The sequence below is a fragment of the Carcharhinus amblyrhynchos genome, chromosome 22 (assembly GCF_965287045.1).
Source record: "Carcharhinus amblyrhynchos chromosome 22, sCarAmb.v2.hapA, whole genome shotgun sequence".
Taxonomy (NCBI): Eukaryota; Metazoa; Chordata; class Chondrichthyes; order Carcharhiniformes; family Carcharhinidae; genus Carcharhinus; species Carcharhinus amblyrhynchos.
Genome location: NC_137345.1, coordinates 9,802,616 through 9,829,070, shown reverse-complemented (window position 1 = coordinate 9,829,070; position 26,455 = coordinate 9,802,616). Strand labels below are relative to the sequence as shown.

Genomic DNA, 26,455 nt, shown 5'->3' with positions numbered 1-26,455 from the left:
CAGTTTTCCTGCGATAACACAGATCCTACCCCAATGTCACTGGCATCCACCGCTAATCTGAGCTGTTTGTCGTAGTTGAGTGTTGCTAATACTGGGTTTGTCGCCAGCACTGTTTTTAAACGGTTGATTGCTTGTTTGGCAGTCCTCCATCCAGATAAAATGCTTGTTCTTTTTTGACAGCTCTGTGAGTGATGCTACCTTGCTGCTAAAATTTGGAATGCACTTGTAATAGCGTCTACTCATTCTCAGAAAGCTTCGAATTCCTTTTTGATTGGTGGGTTTCAGAAAACTCCAAATGACCTGTGCTTTTGAGCCCTGTGGGGCCATTTGACCGTCTCCCACTCTGTGTCCCAGGCAGGAAATTTGGGCCTGAGCAAATTCACTTTTTGTTAGGTTCATCACAAGTTTGGCTCGCAAGTTGTCAAACAGTTCCTTTAGGTGGCACAACGTTCATCCCAACTCCCATTAAATACCATCAAATCATCGATGTCTACGTCACAATGACTCAATCCTCCAATCACTTGCTTCTTGAGCTGCTGAAAAGTTGTTGGAGCATTCTTCACCTTGAATGGCTTTATCCTAAATTTTATAGAATCCTTGTGATGTCACAGACGCGGGAATCTCCTTTGCTCTCTCAGTCATTTGATCCTTTCGAATTCAATGTAAGTCTGTCCAGACTGTTTCGTTGCAGCTCCAACCTATTGTCTATAAGCCTCTGGTACCCGTCCAGAAACACTCCGTGTGGCTTTCTTCACTGCCACATTGGCCAGAATCTTACTACCATTCACACAGGGGGATTTTTCCATCCCGCTGCAGTGAACCCATCTGCTTCATAATGCCCTGTAGGGAAAGAAGTCTGCCCTTCTTACCTTGTCTGGCCTAGAAGTGACTCCAGACCCACAGAGATGGAGTTGATACTTCAATGCTCTCTGAAATGGCCTGGTCAGCCATTCACTTTAAGGGTGATTAGGGAGGACAATGAATGCTGACCCAGCCTGCAACATCCACGTCCCATCAATGAATAAAGAAAAAAATACTCTCTGGAGTTTAATAGAACAAGGGGTGACCTGATTGAAACCTATTAGATTCTGAAGGGACTTCATGGTTCGATGGGGCACAGAGGGGAGATTCAATAGAGGTGTATAAGATTTTGATGGGTATAGATACAGTGAATGCAAGCAGGCTCTTTTCACTGAGGCTAGGGGAGATAAAAACCAGAGGGCATGGGTTCAGGGTAAAAGGAGAAAAGTTTAAAGGGAGTATTAGTAGGGGCTTCTTCACACAGACAGTGGTGGGAGTGTGGAATGAGCTGCCAGATAAAGTGGTAAATGCGGAGTCACTTTTAACATTTAAGAAAAACTTGGATGGGTTCATGGATGAGAGGGGTATGGAGGGATATAGTCTAAGTATAGGTCAGTGGGACTAAGCAAAAAATGGTTCAGCACAGACTAGAAGAGCCAAAAGACCTGTTTCTGAGCTGTAATTTTCTATGGTTTCTAGAGTTACAATAAGGGACCAATCATGTAAAAATGAAATGAAAAGTTATTTCAGTCAAAGGGACGTTAGTCTTTCGCTATTCGCTACCTCAGAATGCTGTAGATGCTCCATCTGTTTCCTTTCTCTGTTTCCCTTTTCTGTTTCCTGTCTTATTTTTCGTTTGTAATGTGTCTGTCTCAAAAAAAGTGATGATTAACCCCGACATTACTTAAGGGTGAGACAGGCACAGCTTTAACCTCACAGGTAATCAAGGGGTTTGGGAAGAGGACAGAAAACTGGGGTTAAGGAAAATGATGACCAATGATTGTATTGAATGATGGACCAGGTTCGAGGGAGCAGAGTGGGTGATTTCTGTTTCTCCTTCTGATGTCCTTATTTCATCAGACGGTTTATGGTCATTTAACATCCTCCTATCTCCTTCCTCTTCTAATTCTTTGTCCATTTATTTCTGAGATTTATTTCTACATGAGACACAGGAGCTGCGTGACTGACGACAAGAACTGATCTGATCTCCAACAAAACGATGTGGATTTTAATTCTTGTCATTTGCTCTCTGCCCGGTGAGTAAAAGCCAGAGCTGCTTAGTCCAGGTAATCAGTATTAGTTTAACCTGCGACTACAGGTTAAATCACAGAGATGTTTCAATACCTGGAGACTTGTAAAGACTCAAGAAGCTGGGCAGGAATAAATGGATGACATTTGTGTGAAGTCTTGTTTTCCTTTCAACTGCACTATTGTAACACAGAGATATTTGTTCATTTACAGCTAACTTTATTATGAACTGTGATTGGTAAACAAAAAACTAATTTAGTTATTTGAAAAGCTAGATGAGGAACTGACTAAACACCAGGTAATCTGCTTTAATCTGTAAAAAGTGATGTCTAATATAATGACATTGAAAACTAGATTGCGAATAATCTTCAAACCGCACATGTCACAAATTTACAATTGCTTCTGCTGTTTAAAGTGCTCTATATAAAATAAGACTTTATAATATGCTGGTAGATTGTTGATCTATATTTCCCTTCCAATGGGTGATGATTTTTTTCTCACTCATTTAGATTAAACCACTCTCTCCTGATGTTTCACTCTTACTCTATATTAATCTTATGAAATAAGACTGCAGCGGAATATTTGATCAATGCTAGCACTTCTGGAGAATGAACGTTCTAACCAGTAATGTTAGACTCTCAGAAGACTCCAAATCTTGACTGTATTAATTCTATTTAATCAAAATTCCAGACAAAATTAACACCTTTAGTTTACCAATTTATACAGAGTATTTTACGTGCTTCTGGACATTCAACTGCCGTGTGCATCTGTCCGTTGACAATCTTCCTCTTTTCAATACTTCCTCTTTTTGAATTCAACTATTCTTCTCATCTCTTCAGACTTTCTTTTTCTTTCCTTCTCTGTGTCTCATTCCCTTGTTTTTAATTCACCATTTCGGTATAAAATATTCCCCCGTCTGGAAAGTTCCTCACCCAGCAGAGTCATTGGTCTAATAACCGTTCAAGTCCCTTCATCCTCTACAGGCTGCTCCTCTTCCAGTACCGGTCACCACATTATCAGAAGGACGTGGAAGCTTTAGAGAGAGTGCAAAGAAGTTTTGCCAGGGTGTTGCCTGATCTTGAGGGTGTTGGCTATGAGGAGAGATTGAATATATGCAGATTATTTTCACTGGAAAGATGAAGGCTGAGGGGAACTCTGATAGAGGTCTACAAAATTATGAGGGGCATAGATAGGTTGGATGGTCAGAGGCTTTTTCCAAGGGAGGAAATGTCAATTACCAGGGTGCATAGGTTCAAGGTGAGAGGGGGAAAGTTTAAGCAAAATTGTGGGGGAAGTTTTTCATGCAGAGAGTGATAAGTGCCTGGAATGCGCTGCCGGCGTACATTGTGGAAACAAGTAGATTAGCAACATATAAAAGGCATCTGGATGGGTACGTGAATAGGGAGGAAATAGAGGGATATGGATTGAGTAGAGAGAGGGAGGTGCTGGAAGATTAAAGTGCATCAAGCTAGATAAATCTGTGGGACCTGATGAAGTATATTCCAGGGTGTTGTGGGAGGAAATTACGGGTTCCCTAACCGAGATATTTGAATCATTGATAGTCACGGGTGAGGTGCCTAAAGATTGGGGAATGGCAAATGTTGTGCCTTTGTTTAAAAAAGGTTGCAGGGAAAAGCTTGGGAACTACAGGCCAGTTAGCCTCACATCTGTGGTGGGTAAATTGTTGGAAGGTATTTTGAGAGACAGGATCTACAGGCATTTAGAGATGCAAGGACTGATTAGGGAAATTCAGCATGGCTTTGTGAATTGAAAATCATGTCTCACAAATTTGATTGACTTTTTTGAAGGAGTAACCAAGAAGTTAGATGAAAGCAGTGCAGTTGATGTTGTCTGCATGGACTTTAGCAAAACCTTTGACAAGATACCACATGGTAGGTTGTTGCAGAAAGTTAAATCTCACGGGAGGTATCTAAATGGATACAAAATTGGCTTCTTAACAGAAGCCAGAGGGTGGTTGTAGAGAGTTGTTTATCAAACTGGAGGCCTGTGACCAGTGGTGTGCCTCAGGGATCAATGCTGGGCCCTCAGTTATTTGTCATTTATATTAATGATTTGGATGACAATATAGGGAGCATGGTTAGTAAGTTTGCAGATGACACTAAGATTAGTGGCATGATGGATAGTGAGGAAGGTTATCTCCAATTGCAGCCGGATCTAGATCAATTGGGCCAGTGGGCTGACGAATGGCAGATGGAGTTTAATTTAGACAAATGTGAGGTAATGCATTTTGATAGATTGAACCAGGGAAAGACTTACTCAGTTAATAATAGGGTGTTGGGAAGAGTTACACAACAAAGAGATCTAGGGTACATGTTCATAGCTCCTTGGAAGTGGAGTCACATGTGGACAGAGTGGTGAAGAAGGCATTTGACATGCTTGGTTTCATCGGTCAAAACATTGAATAGAGGAGTTGGGACACCTTGTTGAAGTTGTACAAGACATTGGTAAGGCCACACTTAGAATACTGTGTGCAATTCTGGTCACCCTAATATAGAAACGATATTACTAAACTAGAAAGAATGCAGAAAAGATTTACTAGGATGCTACGGGGACTTGATGAATTGAACTATAAGGCGAGGCTGAATAGAATGAGACTTTTTTCTCTGGAGTGTAGGAGGCTGAGGAGTGACCTTATTGAGGTCTATAAAATAATGATGGGCATTGACAAGATAGATAGTCAATATCTTTTCCCAAAGTAGGGGAATCTAAAACTAGAAGGCATAGGTTTAAGTTGAGAGGGGAGAGATACAAAAGTGTCCAAAGGGGCAATTTTTTCACACAGAGGGTGATGAGTGTCTGGAACAAACTGCCAGAGGTAGTAGCAAAGGCAGGTACAACTTTGTTTTTTTAAAAGCATTTAGATAGATACATGGGTACGATGGTGTAGAGGGATATGGGCCAAAAGCAGGCAATTGGATTAGTTTAGGGGTTTGAAAAAAAGAGTGGCATGGACAAGTTGGGCTGAAGGGCCTGTTTCCATGCTGTAAACCACTGTGACTTTATAATTCTAAGAGTAAGGGCAGAAGGACTTTTTCAGTTAGGACATTATGATTGAAGGGCCTGTTCCTGTGCTGTATTTTTCTTTGTTCTTTATTTCTTGTTCAATGTGCTACAATCTAAATCCTTTCTTGCTGAACCATCCCTGCACCCAGAGGATTACTTCTCCTATCTTACTATTCTTAAACAGACTGCCATGTGATGTGAAGAATTACTGGAATTTGGTGGCTGATGTATCTTCAAGACCTGAAACTCCCTAGTTCAAATGTTTTTTTTTCCTTTATACATACTTTGTTTGTAAGAAATATGTCCCCTTCCCTGTCCATATCCTCCTATGGGGTTATAGCCAACAAAGTTGAGAAGATGATAGTTGATTTGGAAGTTGCCAGATTGATGAATGAATTGAGGAACAATCTCAAATTCAAGTTGTTGTTGTGGTTAGATAAAATTGTATTTATTTGTCAGCATTTACATGCTCACGTCATTAAATGTTTAAAAAAAACTCTGTCTTATTACCTGAGCCATGAGTAAATTGGTGTGTGAGAAATGGGTTACAATTCATGAAGCATTGGCACCAGTGGGAGCTGTACTGTTAAAACAGTCTTCACCTGAACTGAACTGGGACCAATGTTCTAATCAATCGTATAACTAGGGTGGTGGAGAGAGCATCACAAGAACACAAGAGATAGAAGCAGGAATAGCCCCCAGACCCTTCAAGCCTGCCCTGCCATTCAATACGATCATGGCTGACCAATGCCTGCATCAACTTCTTTTCTGTGCCATTTCCATAGCCCTCTATTCCTCGGTCTATCATACTCATACTCATACACCTCTTCTTTGAATACTTCGAATGAAACAGCCTCAACTATCGTTTTGGGACAAAAGATTCCAAAGATTTACCACCTCTACAAGAAGAAATTTCTACGCACTTCAGTTTTAAATGACAGACCCTTTATTTTGTAGCTATGTCCCCCTGTTCTAGTCTCTCCAATTCATAAAAACATCTGACCATCCATCCTGTCAAGCCCCCTTAGGATCTTAAATGTTTGAATAAGTTCATTCTTCACTCTTGTAAACTCCAAGGAATAGAGAGCCAGACTCTTCAATCTCTCTTGATGGGCAACCCTCTCATCCTATGAATAAACTTAGTGAATCTCCTTTGGACTGCCTTCAATGTTACTATATCTTTTTAAAGGTAAAGTGACCAAAATTGTATGCATTACTACAATTACGGCAAAACCTCCTATATTTGAACTCCAACCTGTTTGCAACAAATGCCAAAATGCTGTTTGCCTTCTTAACTATTCGTTGGACTTGCTTGCTAGCTTTTTGTAATTCATGCACTCAAACACCCAAGTCACAGTGGCATCGTGGTTAGCACTGCTGCATCACACTGCCAGGGACCTGGGCTCGATTCCTGGCTTGGGTCACTGTCTGTGTGGAGTTTGCAAATTTTCCCTGTGTCTGCGTGGGTTTCCTTCGGGTGCTCTGGATTCCTCCCACAGTCCAAAGATATGCAGGTTAGGTTGATTGGCCATGCAAAATTGTGCCTTGGTGTCCTGGGATGTGCATGTTAGAGGGATTAGGATGCAATTTTTGCCGGTACAGACTCGATGGGGTAAATGGCCTCCTTCTGCACTGTAGGGTTTCTATGATTCTCCCACAGTCTGAAAGACATGCTGGTTAGATGCAGTGGCCATGCTCAATTCTCCCTCAGTGTACATGAACAGGGGCCAGAGTGTGATGGCTACAGGGTATTCATATTGCGGTGTTAATGTAAGCCTACTTGTGACATTAATAAATAACATTTAAAAACTTATTTCACTCACCTGCAGCCTCTCATAATTTAGGTAATAACTTGCCTTTTGATTCCCCTAACTGAATTGCATGATCTCAACACCAACCCACAATAAAATCCATTTGCCGGGTTTTGCCCAGTCACTCAATCTATCTATACTCTGTTGCAGAATGGCAATATCCTCATCACAACCTGCCTTTCTACCTGTCTCCACATCATCAGCAAATTTAGAAACATTACGTTCTGTTCCTTCCTCCAGGTCATTAATGCAAATAATAAACAATTACTGGCCAAGACCTAATTCCTGCGGTATCTCCACTCCAAAATAGACCCATTAATTCCAAATCTTTTGAAAACAGCCAGTTTTCAATCGATGCCAACATACTTCCTCCAGTCCCATGAACTTTTATTTTGTGCCTCAGCCACTTACGTACACAACCCACTGCATTTGACTGGCCAACCCCCAATGCAATCAGAAATCCCATATATATCAACCCTCCTGATTTCCCCCAACCTTACCCATGAAGCCAGCAACACCACAACCCAAGCAGTGGGCCTCTATTTTCCACCCCCCACTCCCCCCAGCTCTCCCCCCTCCCCACCCCCCCCCCCCCCCCCCACCACTGCAAAACCCACCGATTCTCCCAAAGACACTCATCACTGCCCCAACTCTGAGGCCTCCAGCCCCACATCCAACCAGAATCCAAATGCACTCCTACCCCCCTGGTCTTCTGCAACCCAACCCCATTCCACGCTCTGCGGGATGGATAGAGACCAATTTGGTCCTGTGCTCTGCTCCAGAATGTTCCCACCCAAATGGAAGTATGACAGTCGATCAGTCAGTGCCATCTCACACACGCAATGAAGTTAAACTTCACAGTATGCAACACAACTCTGATTTCAAGGTTCTCTTTTCCCTCTCAACACCCATTGCTGCCATTGGATCAAGAAAGTGAAAATACCCCAAAAGTTTCAGAAGCTAATCATTGGCTGTGAAATGCTCTGTCACATCCTGAGGCTGTGCAAAGTCACAATATTTTCTTATATCAAAACCTTGAAGGAATTTCACTGCATTTGAAGATGTGGTGAAGCGTTTCCTCGGTACACAGTGGGAACTTCTATTAAAATGGATCTGTTTGTCTTAAGCAGTTATTTCTAGTTCAATTTCTGAAATGTTGTCTCTTCAGTTTCAGGTGCATTGTGGGCAGAAAAGAAGATAACAGGAATTTTGGGAAGAGAGATCACAATAAGTTGTCACTATGATGCAGAGAGATTCAGGGAAAACATGAAATATTGGTGTAAGGGTTCAGGTCATGCGTGCTCATACTTAGTCAGAACAAATGATCCAGATGGACAGCAAGGGAGAATATCGATCACAGATAACAATTCACAAGGGAAATTTGTGGTTACTATGGAGAATCTTCAGTTAAGCGATGCAAGATGGTACAGCTGTGGAATTGCTAAATCTGGATTGGATGAATTATTTCCTGTGGAACTACAAATAATTGATGGTACATTTCTCAGTGATTTTCTTTATTATTCTCCACTGAAATGTCTGCTCCATGTTTTATCCGTGAGGAAACACTGACAGCTCCGATATCCTGAGGCTATGCAGCGATGCAGATTCTCACAGCTAGAGGGCAGAGTTTGGATAATCTGACTCATGTGACACAAACCCAACCTGCGGCCTGTCCAACTTTCTGACCAACAACTTCAACTGTGTTCAGATTAACAATTCCTTTAACCCTAGGGCATTGGACTGAATGTCATGTGGGATGTTTACCATACCTCTCTCTCTGTCTATGGGCGACACAGTAGCACAATGATTAGCACCGTTGCCTCACAGCACCAGGGACCCAGGTTCAATTCCGACCTTGGGTCACTGTCTGTGTGGAGTTTGCACGTTCTCCCCATGTCTGCGTGGGTTTCCTCCGGGCGCTCCGGTTTCCTCCCACAGTCCACAGATATGCAGGTTAGGTAGGTTGGACATTCTAAATTGTCCCTTAATCAGAGTCAATTGTGTGGGTTACAGGGGTAGGGCCTGGGTTGGATTGTTGTTGGTGGGCCGAATAGCCTCCTTGTGTACTGCAGGGATTCTATGAACTGCATTAAACATCACTAAAATTAATATCCGCAAATAATCAAAGTAATCAAGGCAAGAGTTAACTTCCCAACAAATTTTAAGAATAGAATCACTTGACAAAGCTTAACATGTTTGATTGGCTCCCTTGTGTGATGGAACAGATTCATATCACCAAGAATTACAGGGTTTGGTGCTGACATCCATTCTGATGCTCGAACAAATTTCTGTATCTGAACATTGTTAAATATCACAGTATCAAATGTTTGCATTAGGCTAAAACTAATAGACAGATAATATACAGCAGCCCCTTAACACACAGTCTCTCCCACCTTGAAGGATAAGGGCTGCAGATACACGGGAGCACCACCACCTGTAAATTCCCTTCCAAATAAATACCATCCTGACTTGGGAATATCTCACCATTCCTTCACTGTCGCATCAGAGGGCAGAGCAAACTGTGCTCAGCCAGACACAGGCCTCTGCCCCGGAAGCCTTTGATGGAAAGAGTGATCATTGAGGTGGCAGTGGATAATCTGTGATGTACTGACAGGCCTCCCACACACATTGTCCACAACTGTATATTGGGTGATTGATGAATCAGGCCCAGACATGTTTGTATATTGTACAGTTGGCCTGCCCGAGGTTTGACTGTGTTTGATTTTAATATGCCCAATTCTTTAATTTAGGATATCCAATTTTATCAGCCTTAAAACTAGGCCCTGTTTATAGTACAGGTTCAAGGTGTCTGAGTATCTCCCTCTGTGGAGACAGATTAATGACTATTACATCTAACTAAGTCTCTATCTTTCACATTTTGGGATCCATTTGAATCTAATGGTTGTGGGCTATGTTTTCCAGGGTTTGGGAGACTGGGATGCTGAAAGCAGTGGGGAATTTCTCATGTAGCAGGTGACACAGTGGCACAGTGGTTAGCACTGCCGCATCACAGTGCCAGGGACTCCCAGGTTCAATTACAATCTTGGGTCACTGTCTTTGTGGAGTTTGCACACTCTCCCCATGTCTGCATGGGTTTCTTCCAGGTACACCTTTTCTTCTCACAGTCCAAAGATGGGTTAAGTGGATTGGTTATGCTGAATTATCTCTTAATATCAGGGGAATTAGCTAGGGTAAATGCATGAGGTTATGGGGATGTAGGGATCCTATGATTCTATCAAGTGTATTCCCAGCCCCATATGTGGTTACAGAGGAGCAAGACTCCTTCGACACCTCCCTCCTACAATGTTTGTTACTGATATCTGGCACTTTTTCTATAATTTATCGATGTATTGATCCACAATTCTCTCCAAACAGTTCATATTTGAGAGTGATCTGATTGGAGAGTATTGTAGATCAGCATATTAAAATACATTACAAGATCACATTTGAGAGTCAGCGTCAGTTAGCTCAATTAGCTGGATGGTTGGTTTGTGATGCAAAGCGATGCCAACATCGCAGGTTCAATTCCTGTACTGGCTGAAGTTATCCATGAAGGCAACACTTTCTCAGCCTTGCCCCTTGCCTGAGGTGTGGTGGTCCTCAGGTTTCACCACCACCAGTCAGCTCTCCCCCACAAAGGGCAGAGTGGCCTCTGGGACTATGGCGACGTTACATTTGAGAGTTAGACTATCAAGTAGCATTGGAGGCTGGCTATTTGTGACTGAGAGATATTGTTAGCCTTGATTTTCACATTGAGATGTTCTCAGTATCATTGCTGCTCGCTTCAACCAGAGACCTGAAATTCTGATATAATGAAGTGGATCAGGATGCAGGAGGGTGGAGAGATATGGAGAGGTAGATGTGCTAGTGAAATTCCAACAAACAAGCCCTGGTGGGATACAGGAGTGGTGAAAAATGAAGAGTGTTTGATGTTTGGATGTTCAGTAAGTTTCTGAATGTTTGTTTCTTTCCCACAGAACCCGTGTCTGTTCCTCAACTGAGATTTTTATCACCACCAAGTGCCTCATGTTCTGGAGGCTCAGTGTTCATCTCCTGTGAGTCTGTCCAGGGATCACTTTCCATTCAGTCCACATGGTATGAAAAGACCTCATCTGAAGATTCAAGAATTTCTGACACCAATACACTGGATCTAAATTGTCAATCCTTCACACAGCAACATCATCAATATTACTGCACAGCCTCAAATAACCAGGAAGAAAAATCCAGTGAAATAGTTACAGTGTCAGTAATCAGCAGATCAGATAATGACTGCAGTTACGTCATAGAAGTGGGTAGCATTGGTAAGTGTTACTGTAAACAAAACCATTTGGTGCCTGAATTGTTAACTTAATGTTTATCCAAACTGGTCGGTCACAGGTTAAGTTCTGTCAGTCACTCCAAGTTACAGGAACTGACCAAATTCACTTCATTTGGTTTGTCAGTAGGTTGAGTGAGAGGAAAAAATCTTGGCAAACGGAATATAATGTAGGAAACTGTGAGGTTATGCACTTAGGTAGGTGAATAAAGGAATGGAATTAAGCAGGGAGTTCTTTCAGAGAGAGTGTAAGAATAATGGTCAAGTGGATGTATCAGATACCATGATATTGTTCAAAGAAGAATTTGGAGCCTCGCCAAACTTTCAATCAATGGCACTGGAACAGATTTCTGATTTGATTTGTTTTGATTTATTATTATCATATGTATTAGTATACAGTGAAAAGTATTGTTTCTTGCACACTATACAGACAAAGCATACCGTTCATAGAGAAGGGAACAAGAGAGTGCAGAATGTAGTGTTACAATCATAGCTAGGGTGTAGAGAACAATCAATTTAATGCAAGGTAAATCCATTCAAAAGCAGGGACAAAGCTGTTCTTGAGTCGGTGGGTAGGTGTCCTCAGAGTTTTGTACCTTTTTCCCAACGGAAGAAGGTGGAAGATTGAATATCTTGCTTGTGTGGCGTCCTTAATTATGCTAGCTGCTTTCCGAGGCAGCGGGAAGTGTAGGCAGAGTCAATGGATGGGAGGCTGGTTTGTGTGATGGATTGGGCTCCATTCACAACCTTTTGTAGTTTCTTGCAGTCTTGGGCAGAGCAGGAGCCATACCAAGCTGTGATAGAACCAGAAAGAATGCTTTCTATGGTGCATCTGTAAAGATTGGTGAGAGTCGTAGTTAACATGCCAAATTTCCTTAGTCTTCTGAGAAAGTAGAGGCTTGGTGGGCTTTTTAACTATGGTGTCAGCATGGGGGGAGCCAGGACAGGTTGTTGGTGATCTGGACACCTAAAAGCTTGAACCTCTCAATCTTTTCCACTTTGTCCCCATTGATGTTGAGAGGAGAATGTTCTCCTCTATGCTTTCTGAAGTCGCTAACAATCTCCTTCACTTTGTTGACATTGAGGGAGAGATTATTGTTGCTGCACCAGTTCATCAGATTCTCTATCTTATTCCTGTACTCTGTCTCATCATTGTTTGAGATCTGATCCACTACAGTGATGTCATCAGCAAACTTGAAAATCGAATTGGAGGGGAATTTGGCCACACAGTCATAGGTGTATAAGGAGTATAGTAGGGGGCTGAGAACACAACGTTGTCGGGCACCGGTTTTGAGGATGATCGTGGAAGATGTGTTGTGGCCTTTCCGTACTGATTGTAGTCTGTGGATTAGGAAGTTCAGAATCCAGCTGCAGAGGGAGGAGCCGAGGCCCAGGCCACAGAATTTAGAGATGAGTTTTGTAGGAATAATGATGTTGAAGGCTGAGCTGTCGTTAATAAATAGGAGCCTGACATAGGTGTCCTTATTATCTAGGTGTTCCAAAGTTGAGTGCAGGGCCAGGGAAAAGATGTCTGTTGTGAACCTGTTGCAGTGGTAGGCAAACTGTAATAGGTCGAGGCAGTCCGGAAGGCTGGAATTGATTCATGCCATGACTGGTAAAATTCCAGCCATTGAGTCTACCACGACTAAGGTCTTTCTCACCTTCATCTTTAAACAATTTCAGTTCCATTCCCAGATTGTCCATCCTTTTACATTAAATTAAATATAGACAAGTATAACATTGTTTTTCCTTCTTCTGTTTTGTGTTCTGACTCCTTCGATCTCTTTCTAAGTATTATTTAGTATTTCAAAGTATTATGAAATATTTCATAACGATGGATGTCAGAGCCACCGGCCAACAGTCGTTAAGGATTTTCTTTGGTACCTGGATGATGGCCGTCTTCTTGAAGCAGATAGGGACCTCAGATTGTTGTAAAGAGAGGTTGAAGATGTCTGCGAATACCCCCACCAGCTGATTGCGCAGGATCTGAGTTTTCATTTGGGTACCCCATCCAGGACAATCGCTTTTTGTGGGTTGACCTTTGAGAAAGCTGTTCTGATACTTGCAAAAGTGACCCCAAATACAGATTCATCCAGGCCTTCCAGGGTGGAGGGCATGCTCTCGCTCAAAACGGGCATAGAATGCATTGAGCTTATGAGTGAGGGGTGTGTTGGAGCTGGCAATCTTACATGCCTTCATCTTGTAGCCTGTTGTGTCTTACAAACTTGCCATAGTTGGCAGGAGTTGATGTGGCTAGCCTGGGATTCTAACTTGGTCCAGTATTGTCTTTTAGCATCTTTCATGGATCTCCTTAGATCATATCTGGCTTTCTTGTATAGGTCAGGATAACCAGACTTGAGAGCCTCAGACCTGGACTTTAGCAAGCAGCAGATATCCCTGTTCATCCATGATTTCCAGTTGGGAAACACGCAGATTTGGTTCTTTGGCACACAGTCTTCTACACACCTGCTAATGAAGTCAGTTACTGTGGTGGCATACTCCTTCAGGCTGGTCACAGAGTTTTTAAATTCTGGCCAGTCCACTGACTCCAAGCTATAGTTGGTGATTCATCTTATGGCTTCTTGTGGGATTTGCTGTGTGCAAATTGGCTTTCACAATTCCCTGCCACAAAACCGTGATGACACTTCAGTATAGTTCTTTATTGGTTGCAAAGCATTTTGGGTTCTCCCAAGATTGTGAAAGATATTATAGAAATTAAAGTAATTTTTGTCCATTTTGAAATAAATGGTTAACTTAAAACTCCCCAGAGTCAACTACCTGAATGCTCACTGGAGGTGGAAAGGCTTGAACACCAACTACACAAATTATGGTGGGCGCGATCTGGCTGGCAGTTCACACCACACTCCCACTGCAGGGAGGTCGGGGAATTTGGCAGCCAGCCAAACCTGGGTTCTGTGCAGTGGGATGGGAAAATCCCAACGGTGTGAACGGTGGTAAGATTCCAGCCCAGTGGTCGGATTTTGTGATAGCCACTGCCAGTAGGTAAAGTTTCCCATTGTTACTGCAAGGCCAGAATACTAACACAAAAGACAGAAAATGATCATTGTCTATTTTAGCAGGTGACTGTTTTGTATGATGAAACAGCATTTATCTGTCAATTGTTTTAATAAATACATTCTAGGAACAGAGCATTCTTTTAACACAAACATCAGCTGCTTGATTTGTCTTTGCAGTCAATGCCCAACTGATATTCCTTTTCCCTCAAGGACATCTTTCCAGAGTAGGATTGTGGTTGTTGGGTTCCCAGAAATATATTTTCCATCGGGAGCAGAGGCCAGCTCTCTGCCTGGAACTTTACTTTGTGGCCTGGATTTTTGCTTTTGGGCTGGGTGTGCAGACACAAGAGAATGGCGGGGGCTCTGCAGACGGAGTGGGGTGTGCTCTCCAAACCTGACCTTCAGAAATGACCACCTGCAGCTTCTGTCCAGAATCATTGTGAAAATTGCTGGATAGGACGAGGGCTGGGTGGAAGGCATTTGTGTTTAAGCAAATAGGAAAATAGTTTAAATCAAAAAGCAGCCCTCCAGCCCTCACTCTGTCCCCCAAACAGTCCCTATGCCCTAGCTATGCTAGCCTATGCCAACTGACTGCTGGACAGTTCTTTGACAGCTTGACAGTTCCAATGCATTTGAGCATAAAATGTGTATCATCATTTTTAATTTTAGCAATCCTAAAACGGTGCCGAACCTCCCCAAAGTTGTGCTGAGACCCTTTTGAAGGGGTACCCTACCTCTGCAAAGGATTTTTGCCATAACAGTACAGCCTACCATCAAGAAAAAAATCTGGGCCTATGTCTTCACATGGTACGAAAGGATATATCTGGATTGTAGTCCACTGTTTAGCTGCTCCAGTAGTAACTCTGTAACACCACTCTCAGATGAGGGAAAGAAACGGAAATGATCATAAGAATGAGCCTCAGCCAGGTATCAGCATGAGTTCTAATTGCTACAGGAAAGAGAGAAATTAAATCATCCAAATCCATTATATCGTCTTCCTGTAGGTTCCAGTTGACATTGATGCTCTCTTGATTAGAGAGAATCAAGAGATTCTTGATTCTCTTGAACAATGACAATGAGGTGAATCTGAACATTATTTCCCTGTTTTAACAGGACCTGAATATTCTTGTCCAGATTCTTCAACAGTATCCACAAATACAAACATACATCCCACTGAGAGTCAAGACCAAACCTCACGATCCACAAGGTACAATGTTCTCATTGCTGCTGAATTGATTAATACAGTTTGCATAAGAAAAATACAACAGCCAGATTTTTGTCAGCAGGGTTTCATTCCCAATGTCGTAATCGGAACTGTCTCTTTTTTTTACATTTTCCCATTCAATTGTGGTTAAAATTTTATATGCTAGGGAAAGCCTGCAAAACAGTTGTGATTTAACAGCAAGAGAAAGCTTTACATTGGTGAAACCCGCTATCGGTCGATGGTGCCGTATCTACAGGCAGCATCCTGGTCAGACAGACCGGCTGTACATCACATCCACAAATTTCCTGCCTGGCTCCTTTGTCATCCAAAAAGAGCAGGGAGGTAGCACGGGTGAAAATTAAATCTCACCTGGAATAGTCCACATTGCACTGTTTTCATTCTATTCTTGAGTGTATCATCATTATTTGTTGAGACTTTATTAGCACAGAGCGAAATTGCTGGCACTTCTCACCTTGATGGGGACAGGAGGGTTAGGGACATTTCCTTTATTGCGGAAGGAACAATATTGCGACTTTTTTGTTGACCCTTTATTGAATGCTTAGCTCAGTGTCCACTGTTGTAGTTGCAACTCTGTGAGGCATGGCTGAACTTGCAGGCTGAGCTGAACCATGCATTGTATAGGACCTTGTCTGAGGACACTCAATGAGAAACCCAAAGCTCTGGAAGAGCTCTGTCTGACAATGAGATAGATACACATCTGGAGAGTACTGACACAGCCCTTTAGGCTCCTTAATTTTTTATCTTGAATGACTGTCCCAAACCACCTCCCCCCACCACCACTACAGTCAGGAGCCCAGAAAATAGGACATAATTAATGAAATGTTTGACACGATTGAGTATTCATGATGTAGAGATGCCGGCGTTGGACTGGGGTAAACACAGTAAGAAGTCTCACAACACCAGGTTAGAGTCCAAACAACAAGCTTGTAAGATTACTATTAAATAAACTGGTTGGACTCTAACCTGGTATTGTGAGACTCCTTACTACGATTGAGTATCCCAAGTAGGAACTCACCCACAGGCTAACATGTGAGGCTTGATATGCCTCAAGCATGTCTCTGCCATTATCATTGCCTGATCAGAATTTCCCATCCCGCTAATCAGGTCAAAGTTCCTGTCCTTTTGAGTACTAACAAAATCTCACCTCCTTCCCCAACTCCGCACCTCACCCTCAACCCCTCTGCCCAGAAGCAGCGTGCAGTGACATCAGTGAAAATCCCACTGACAGCGGTGGGACTGCAGGATCCTGTCGCCAGTGAACAGCGCGCCACCTCTCGCCCCCGAGAAACACACAGCTGGGAGGCCGGAGAATTCTCCCCATTATCTGGGTAGATACTCCTGTGCAGCCCTGAAGGAGGGCTGTGCTGTCAGAGGTGTCACCTTGAGGAGGCGATGTTAAACCTAGGCCCCATTTCTTTTTATTCAGTCGTGGGACATGGGCGTCACTAGCTGGCCAGCATTTATTGCCCATCCCTAGTTGCCCGAGGGCAGTTGAAAGTCAACCACATTGCTGTGGCTCTGGAGTCACATGTAGGCCAGACTGGGTAAGGACAGCAGATTTCTTTCCCCAAAAGGACATTAGTGAACCAGACGGGTTTTTCTGACAATCGACAATGGTTTCATGGTCATCAGTAGATTCTTAATTCCAGATATTTTTTATTGAATTCGAATTCCATCAACTGCCGTGGCAGGATTTGAACCTTCGTCCCCAGAACATTTGCTGAGTTTCTGGATTAATAGTCTATCAATAATACCATTAGGCCTTTGCTTCCCCTTTGTCCCCTCAGGTGGATATAACAAAGCTTGTGATAATCTTTGAAGAAACAAAGGACATTTCCCTGATGGCTTGGCGAACAATTATCCCTTATTTAAAAGAAAAGATTATCTGGTAGCTCTCATCTCTGATTCTGTGACCATGCTGTGTGCAAATCGGCTGCCATATTTCCTATATTACAGCAGTAACTAAACTTTAAAATCCCTCCACCTTATAAAGTGTTTTGAGATGCCCTGAAATATTCAAAGATGCTCTACCAGTATAAAACTTACTTTAATTTAACTAAATGGCCATGAATCAGTTGTGAACCGGCACTGACCCTTTCCTATTCTCTGTATCACAGTCTGATTTACATTGTGCTCGCAGTGCTGGGGGTCATTCTTATCATGTTCGCTGTTTCTCTACTGTTGTACCTGAAGAAAATCAACAAAGGTGAGTTTCTATTTCTCTTCAATTGTTTCTTTCCATGTCGGTAATTTGTCGCAGAAAATAAAGAATATATAGTTGTTTGGAATCCTACGATTGTACTATTCTGCGCATCTAATTTAGATATGTTCGAAATGGAAGACGTGGGGATCACATGATATAAATGACTGTGTTTTCACAAGCTCTGGGGCGGCTCATATTTTAATCCTTTTTTAAAAATCTTGATGCACAACCCATAATCATTTGACACTTGCGGCAATTGTCCCTTTAAGGGCAGCACCAGGATCACCTGTCTTTAGGGACAAATTGGGACTGAGGGCAAGTGAGGTCAAATGGCCTTTTTCTGCACTGCAGGGATTTTATGGTACAGCTCTCTCTTAGACAGAAGGCAGACTATAGGCATGTCGTAGACAGGTAGGGGCTGGGGTAGTCTGTGGGCTGCTCCATGGTCGTGGTGGTGGGGGCGATGGTGGGAGTGGGGATGTGCAGGGCAGGCTGCCGACCTCTGTACAGCTTTTTCTTGTCGATAATCACCTTTTGTGTTCCTGACAAAGTCTGTCGAGTGCGTTATTACAACGGCAATGAGGATAAAATGCATTTTGATGACATTGTCAACCTGTGAGTATCTGGTTTTAATTGAAGTCTGAAGAAAAATGACACTCAGCCGGATGCCTGTTTTTGAGTAAATAGACTCAGTGATGTGTTGAGATTGTGCCCAGACCTTGGGGGATGGACGCAGAGCAAACGTGGGTTGGAAGGTACAGTCTGAGGTTTAGAAACCCACAAGGGAAAAAAGTGAAGAGAAAATAGCCCTCAGAAGCAAAAACTGTGATTTTGATTTAAAAAGAAAGTGGAACTCAAGTAAAAAAAATAGGGAATTGCTGCTGAGTTTTTTTTCGAAAAAAATAAATAGAAAGAAGAGAGAGCATTGTTTGAAGTTAAAAGAAGGAGAAATGGCCAGGGACCTGTCCCAGAGGCATGGGGAAAGGAAGAGGCTGGAACAGACAGGCTCCCAATCACAGCAGGGGCTGTGGGGATGGGGATGGGAGAGGGGGTGAGGGTGGGGTGGGGGGGGGGGGGTAGTGGGGGGAAGGTGGAACGGGTACATGTGGTGGGGAGGGGGGGAAATGGTGAGAGAAGGGGTTCCAAGCAGCAACTGCTACCTACCACAATCATGATTACTCGTCAGGACCAAGCAGAGGAGGGCATTAGAAACAACTTTATCCTGTCTTTAGAAACAGCTTTCTCCCAAGCTCTGTGCTGAGCAAGAGAGAATCATTTCATCATTTAAAGTTGCCCAACTGCTGGCTCCATTGCTTGCTCAACCTTCGGTTCAACTTTCTGTTCAACTATTTGTCTGACTTTCTGATCCACTATCTGACTCTGATCTTGCTTTCCTGTAACCTGAACATTCACTTCCTCATCATCCTCAACGTCATCCCTCTCCTTTGTCTCATCTAGGACATCAACTAGAAGATTTTCCTCATCTCGTAACTATCGTAATCTTACTGTACCCTGTGACTGAACTGATGAACCATCTGATGAATTCCCTGCTCAAATACTTAGTGACTCATTATCTAAATGCAAAATTCATGATGATGAATTCAATGTACTAGAATCAAACTGGCAAATATCACTGGTATTATTTAGATAATATGTTTCCCACATCACACAATATTGATGACTACTCTGTACATTATAGCTTTCATTTGATTAACATGATGCCATCCAGTCTTTCCAGAATCCATTAATACCTTGTACACTGATGGACTCACTTCATCTACAATAGATATCTGGGGGATAAGAATGTATTAGGCCCGGTGCCAAATTCTAATTCTTGGGTTTCAGTGTTTGCAATGTGAAGATATTTCGTTGTTTGGGGATTGTTTCCACTAGAGAGCATGCTGGATTGGTTGTACTTGAGGTTTCAGCGGTATTTACCTTCTTTTTTTGATGTGTTGGAATCCTTGGTGGCCTTCAATTTGTTTATCGGTAAAGTGAGTAGCAGCGCAGCAGGGTTGTGGTAGGTGGTTTGGTATAGAGGTGGTTGATATGGCCTTATAAGCCCTCATTGTGGGTGAGGAAAATCCCTATTAGAATTATTGGTATTTGGTCTTGTTATTTTAGGATTAAGAAATCTTTGCTTGTCTCTTCTGGAGGTACTGATGGATCATGTATCCTGGAAAAGACTGGGCTCTTTTTTTTCTGATATTGGCACCACTGGTGTTGTTGGACTCTGTGGAATGGGCTTGAACTTAGCAAGTGATTGGCCATGGATCAAAGCTGCAGGGAAAAATCCCATGGTATGTTAATATATCCAAAAGGGCTTCCCAAGCATTAGGAAGCTTGAACTGCCTTGAAAGTCATAGAAGAATCATAGAATACATATATATTGCAGAAAGAGGTCATTTGGCCGATTGGGTCTGCACCGACTCCCCAAAGAGCATCCCACTCAAGCCCTATTCCTGGAACCCCATTTATTTACCCCACTTACCCACCATAACCCATACATCTTGGGACACCAAGGGGCAATTTAGCATGGCTAATCCACCTAACCTGCACTTCTTTGGAGTGTGGGAAGAAACCGGAGCACCTGGAGGAAATTCGCACAGACACACGGAGAATGTGCAAACTCCACAAAGACAGTCACCCAAAGGTGGAATTGAACCCGGGTCCCTGGCTCTGCGATGTAGCAGTGCTAATCACTGTGCCACTCATCAGGCTATTAAGATTCCGACAGTTCATTCCAAAGTCCAGAAACAGATTTCTGGCCTCCTGTCAAATTAAGTTCATCTGTCCATCACGATTCCTACTGCTGGCAGGACTGAGATTTTGCCCTGAAGTTTTGATACATGGCCTTTGTAATTGAAAGTGTTGAGGATTTAATGAGCTAATTATTGTCTCATTCAACCCAATCGTAATAAATTGCAGTCAAATACAGAATCAGTATTTCTTCTTTAAAGGAATTAGTTTGGGAGTTAGATGACTCAGATTAAAAGGCTTGCTTTTTTATTTATTCAAGGAATGTAAGCATAGCTGGCTCAGTCAGCATTCATTGCCAATCCCTGGTTGCCCTCGAGAAGGTGGTTGTGAGATGCCTTCTTGAATCACTGCAGTCCCTGTGGTGTAGGTACACCCACAATGCTATTAGGCAGGGAGTTCTGGCATTTTGGCCCAGCAATGGGATGGTGAGTGGCTTGGTGGGGAACATCCAGATGGTGGTCCTCCCATGTATCTGCTGTCCTTGTCCTTCTAGATGGTAGTAAGTCTGGAAGATACTTTCTGAGGAGCCTCGGTCAGTTACTCAAGGACTTTTTAGATTGTCTGTGGGTTATAAAAACGTAATCTAATTCTGCCTGGCTACTCTCTGTAATACATAGGATCATAGAATCTCTACAGTACAGACAGAGGCCATTTGGCCCATCAAATCTGTACCAACCACAATCCCACCCAGGCCCTATTCTCTTAACCCCATGCATTTACCCTACTAATCCCCCTGACACTAGGGTCAATTTAGCATGGCCAATTAACCTAAACATCTTTGGATTTTGATAGGAAACCAGAGCTTCCAGAGGAAACCCATGCAGACATGGGGCGAAAGTGCAAACACCACACAGGCAGTGACCCAAAGCTGGAATTGAACCCAGGTCTTTGATGGTGTGAGGCAGCAGTGCTAACTATTGTGCCACCATGCCGCCCAGACGTCTACTTAGGTTCAAGCCCAATTCTTCCCTATTTCCTATGAGGTGAAATCTTTCAATGAGTAATCTTTCAGGAGAAAAGCCTTTTGTAAGTTCCCCAAATCTCTGTCCGTGATAGGTTAAGGAGCCACGAATGAAGTGATTACCTTAAATTGATGCGTGCATGAATTTGTTGAGAGCGCATCAAAGGGCCACTCAAAAAAATTGTGCAGATCAAACTATTTTCCCTGTGAAACCAACTCTGAAAGAAAAAGCTACTGATTGAAACAGTTCAAGTTTGAAGTCAAAACTTCGCACAGCAGGCATCCAGATGAAGCTAAAGCCAGACATGTAATTCCAAAGGGTGAACACTAAAGATGGCATGGTTTAGGCTGGGACATTAATTAAAGCAGAGACAGCACTACAAGATGTTTAGAAAATCTATTAGAACCCATTATTTTCTCATTTTTCACCCATCATTACTCTTATTCTGCAGCAATTAATCTTGAGAGGAAGTGATTGTACTAACAGGGCTGCACCTCATCACCGACACTGCAGTAACAGCAGGATTAGTCAACTTGACCATGTTTCACTACACTTCAGTTTAGTAAGTGCATGGGATCAGCAATAAATTGCGGTAGAAACCATCCAGTAACAGACTAGAATCAACTACAAGGACAAAATTCACATTCCACACTGGTTTTACTGGAAAAATAACCCAGGTTTTAAAATGAGAATTTGTATATTTTTTCTGTCATCAATTCTCTTTGCTCCATCTAGCAGGGATTCAAAGTAAATTCTGCAGATTGTTTGCTGCTGTGCACTTTTCGAGTAGACCCTTCTGAGTAAATGGACTTCATTCACTTAATTGTGTACTGAGTCAATAGATTTTGTTTGATAAATTGGTTCCTCCTTGTCTCCAATAAAATCCGGTCATTCCTGACCAGAACTTCCCACTTGCGATCACCAAAACTTTAAATGGTCTGCCAAAACTTCTGTCCAACTGGGATATATCCAAGGATCGGTGGGACTGGAAAATTTATCCCAATGAATCAACAGAGTCTACTTTTATCTCTGTGTAAATGAATGCAATTTGAGTTTAAATTGGGTGCTGATTTTTCCCTGTATTGTTTGGTCTTTCACTGATAGCGCAACAGGACAAGAGCTCCTTTTCAGAGTAGAACTGAAAGGATTTTTATCCTGCAAAATCCTAAACACATGGAGACAGGGGTTGAATTTCACCTTCAGTGATCTGACAGAGCACCATGTAGGGATAACTGTGATGAAAATCAGAATCGATTATAACCAGCAGGTTTTCTGCTCTGCTCTGATGGTTCAGGTGAAAAGTGCCTCCACCCTTTCTGATCATTATGCAAAATAACCAAAACCAATTTTGAACTATATAGGGAAACGAAATGCGGTTCACATGAATGTAGATTAATCTAATGTTACACACACTGCAAGACACAATCAATTTAGAGATTTTAAGCATATTAAATATCCCTGTTACAGTTCTTCCAACAATAACATTGTAATTTTTCAGATACAAATGGCAATGAATTTCATCGAAAAGACAAGACTCTAAATGATAATCAGGTAAGGATATTGAGTATGAATTCTCTGAAAAATGTTTGGAAATTTGCGGAACTGGGTGAGATAGTCACAGAAACAGGTCATTCAGTCTTACTGATTCCTCTAACCCTATCAGCATTTCCTCATGTTCTCCTCTCCCTCTTATTTTTATTCATTCATGGGATGTGCACATCACTAGCTGGGCCAGCATTTATTGCCCATCTCTGAGGCCAGTTAGAAGTCAACCACATTGCTATGGGTCTGGAGTCACATGTACGCCAGACCCAGGTAAGGACAGCAGATTTTCTTCCCTAAAGAATAATAGCAAACCAGATGGATTTTGTTTTACAACAATCAACAATGGTTTTGAGGCCATCATTAGACTTTTAATTCCAGATTATTGAATTCAAATTTCATCATCTGCTATGGGGGGATCCAAACTCAGGTCCCCAGAGCATCACCCTGTGCCTCTAGATTACTAGAGCAGTGACAATACCACTATGCCACCACCTCCTTCATGTGCTTACCTAGTTTTTGCTGAATTGAAATGGTACAATTTGCCACAATCAATCATTAGAAAAGATAAAAGAAAGGCTGAGGAATTCTTAACCCTTGACTAATTTACAGCAATGTGGTTTATGGGTGTGATGGATGCAAAAATTATCACCATATCCATCATCACCATAGCCAGGAATAATAGCTTCGCTCTGAGAAATCAGACTCTGGAACTGTATTAACAATTGGAAACTCGTGTACATCTTTGATCCATGATCAACATCTGTCTCAGGGAACCACAGCTGTTTGTGGCAATTCTTTCTGCATCAACTGAAAACTCAACAGGGCAATCTTAATTTAAAAAATTCTAAGTGCCAAACGCGCGTGAAAACGGGAAAGAATTGCGGCCATTTTTGGGCAAGCTCCCAGATGCAATCTTATGTCACTTACAAAAATAAAAATTAGTTGTGATTCTCGCCAATAGGGGGCGTGGACAGTCTATTCATACCAGGCAGCTGCCTGCTGACTGATAGATGGGGCTATTGTGCTTTCACTTCGATCTTCCAGTGTACTGTGCACAACAGTTCACAGTGCACAAGGGATTTGGCACTCCTCCCACCCACCCATCCACCCCCCAGACTTTACGAACCCATCCCCCAATGGCAATACCCCTGATCACCACCCTTGATTGCAACTCCCCCAATCACCACCCAGGATCCCACCTAGCCGTTCGCTGCCCCCAATTTCCCCCCATGGCCCACTGGCCCTGTTCCCCACCCCACACCCACCCTGGTAATCCCTGATGCAGAGCATGGAGCTCCTCATGCCATGCCACCCCTCCCCCCCTGTTCAGGCCCCACCCCTCCTGTTCAGGCCCCACCCCTTCCCTGAGGTCTCATCCATTGGCACTGTCCAGTAGGCAATGCCTAGGTATGCAGTGGGCAATGAGAGTGCCTGTCTGGCAGTGCTGGGGTGCCAGGCTGGCAGTACCAAGCTGGCACTGTCCAAGGGACACTACCTGCTCCAGCCCCAACCACCAAGGGGCTTTAATGGCCTCTAGTCCCACTGGCAAGACCATCACGTCGGGTCCCTGTTGCTGGGGAGCATATGGGATACTCACCGGCGAGGACCTCCACCAGTAAAGCTGTTAAGGCAAGTGCACCTGGACGATTGCATCCCAGGTTCATTAATAATATTAAAATAAGCTCATGAATATTAAACTTAGTTTTGCACCCTACAGAACAGGGCCAGTAATATCATAAGAGGCAAGAAACTGTGCACAAGCCCGGTTTTTTGCCTCTTGTGTGATCTTATTGGCCATGCTGATTGACTGGCATGATGAGCCTGTAAGGTCACCCCCCTCACCCCCAACATGTTTGCCCATTCTTCAATCTTCATTATCACAAAAAGTAGTTGAAGCAAATACCATAAATCTGTTGGAGGGGCAGCTGGATTCCCAAATGAAGAAGAAAGGAACAGAAAGATAATTGGCGGGATTAGATGATGAAGGATGGGAGGAGGCTGGTAAGGAGAATAACAGTAAGGAGTCTCACAACATCAGGTTAAAGTCCAACAGGTTTATCTGGTAGCACAAGCTTTCGGAGTATCGCTCCTTCTTCAGGTGAGTGAAGAGTTTGAAGAAGTCTGAAGAAGGAGCAATACTCCAAAAGCTTGTGCTCCAAAATAAACCTGTTGGGCTTTAATCTGGTGGTGTGGGACTTCTTACTGTGCTTACCCCAGTCCAATGCTAGCATCTCCTCACCGAGGAGAATAACACCAGCATTGACCTGTTGGGCCAATGGCTTGTTTCTGTGCTATAATTACATTTCAATGCTTTATAAACCGGCATAATAATCAAAAAAGACATTTCTCATCAGATCAGCACAAATCACTGTTCAAGTTCATCAGAAAAAAATCGGATTTTTTTTATATATTGTAGCAACTGGAAGCAGCGGAAGGGAGCACTGTTTATGCAAACATAAATGCCACTCGAAGTATCTCCGCAGGAGCACTCAGCGAGGGAAACGTCCAGTTCAATAATAATGAAAGCAAAATCGCTTATGTAGCAGTGCAGTTTCAAAAGAAATCCCCAGCACTGAGTGGTGAGGTGGAAAGGCACTCAGTTAACAACATGGACACAGTCACCTACAGTACCATCAGTACTCAAAGCCAACTTGACAAAAATGCTCCATCACTCAATACTCCGCAGGATTCTCAAATGACAGTTTATGCTACTGTTAATCATTAGGAAAATCATTCATGTGGTGCAAGTGTTTTTTACTGTTCCATCTTATTTTGTACTTCAGTTGCATTGAATTTCTTGTGACAAGAGTCAGAAGACTGGGTGGCATGATGGCACAGTGGTTAGCATTGCTGCCTCATAGCGCCAGGGTCCTGGGTTCGATTCCCGGCTTGGGTCACTGTCTGTGTGGAGTTTGCATGTTCTCCCCGTTTCTGTGTGGGTTTCCTCCAGGTGCTCCAGTTTCTTCCCACAGTCCAAAGATGAGCAGGTTAGGTGGATTAGCCATGCTAAATTGTCCCTTAGTGTCAGGGGGACCAGCTTGCATAAATATGGGGATAGGGCCTTGGTGGGATTGTGGTTGATGCAGACCTGATGAGCTGAATAGCTTCCTTCTGCACTGTGGGGTTCTGTGGTTCTATGGAGTCACCCGAGTAGTGACCCCATGCAACTCCTATAAATTGAGAGTTATTTCCTCCATTTCCATTGATCATCCCAGTTTGGTATTATCAACAAATGTAATCAATTTACCTTGAGTTTTGAGTCTAGGTCATTTGTATTAATGAGAAATAGTGGTGTTCCCAATATCAAGCCTTGTGGCACCCAAACCAGTGCTTATTTCCCCAAATACCCAAACCAGCCCTCCAGAATATAACAGCTCTAAGAGGTCTGCTTTGTTGACCATCAATTTTTTGTCTCCAGGTCAGGAAATTAGATGTTTGAGCTCTAAGTTAGTGACAGAAGAACATTTATAATGAGGTCAGGAGTTGATGGCACTCAGCTTCTGACCTCAGTGCAGCCTTGGTTCGATTCTCTCTCCACAAATGC

At 42.9% G+C, this 26,455-nt stretch overlaps 1 protein-coding gene across 1 annotated transcript in view; it reads left to right on the top strand.

The window, feature by feature from the left end:
• Positions 1 to 25,636, top strand: part of LOC145357143 (uncharacterized) — a 120,859-nt gene extending 95,223 nt beyond the window's left edge. Inside the window, exons 20-25 of the mRNA XM_080210299.1 lie at positions 8,053 to 8,376; positions 10,862 to 11,185; positions 15,330 to 15,423; positions 17,559 to 17,647; positions 22,865 to 22,917; positions 25,328 to 25,636. Coding sequence (XP_080066425.1) covers positions 8,053 to 8,376; positions 10,862 to 11,185; positions 15,330 to 15,423; positions 17,559 to 17,647; positions 22,865 to 22,917; positions 25,328 to 25,636 — 1,193 coding nt within the window. The remainder of the gene's footprint in view (positions 1 to 8,052; positions 8,377 to 10,861; positions 11,186 to 15,329; positions 15,424 to 17,558; positions 17,648 to 22,864; positions 22,918 to 25,327) is intronic.
• Positions 25,637 to 26,455: the final 819 nt, after the last annotated feature.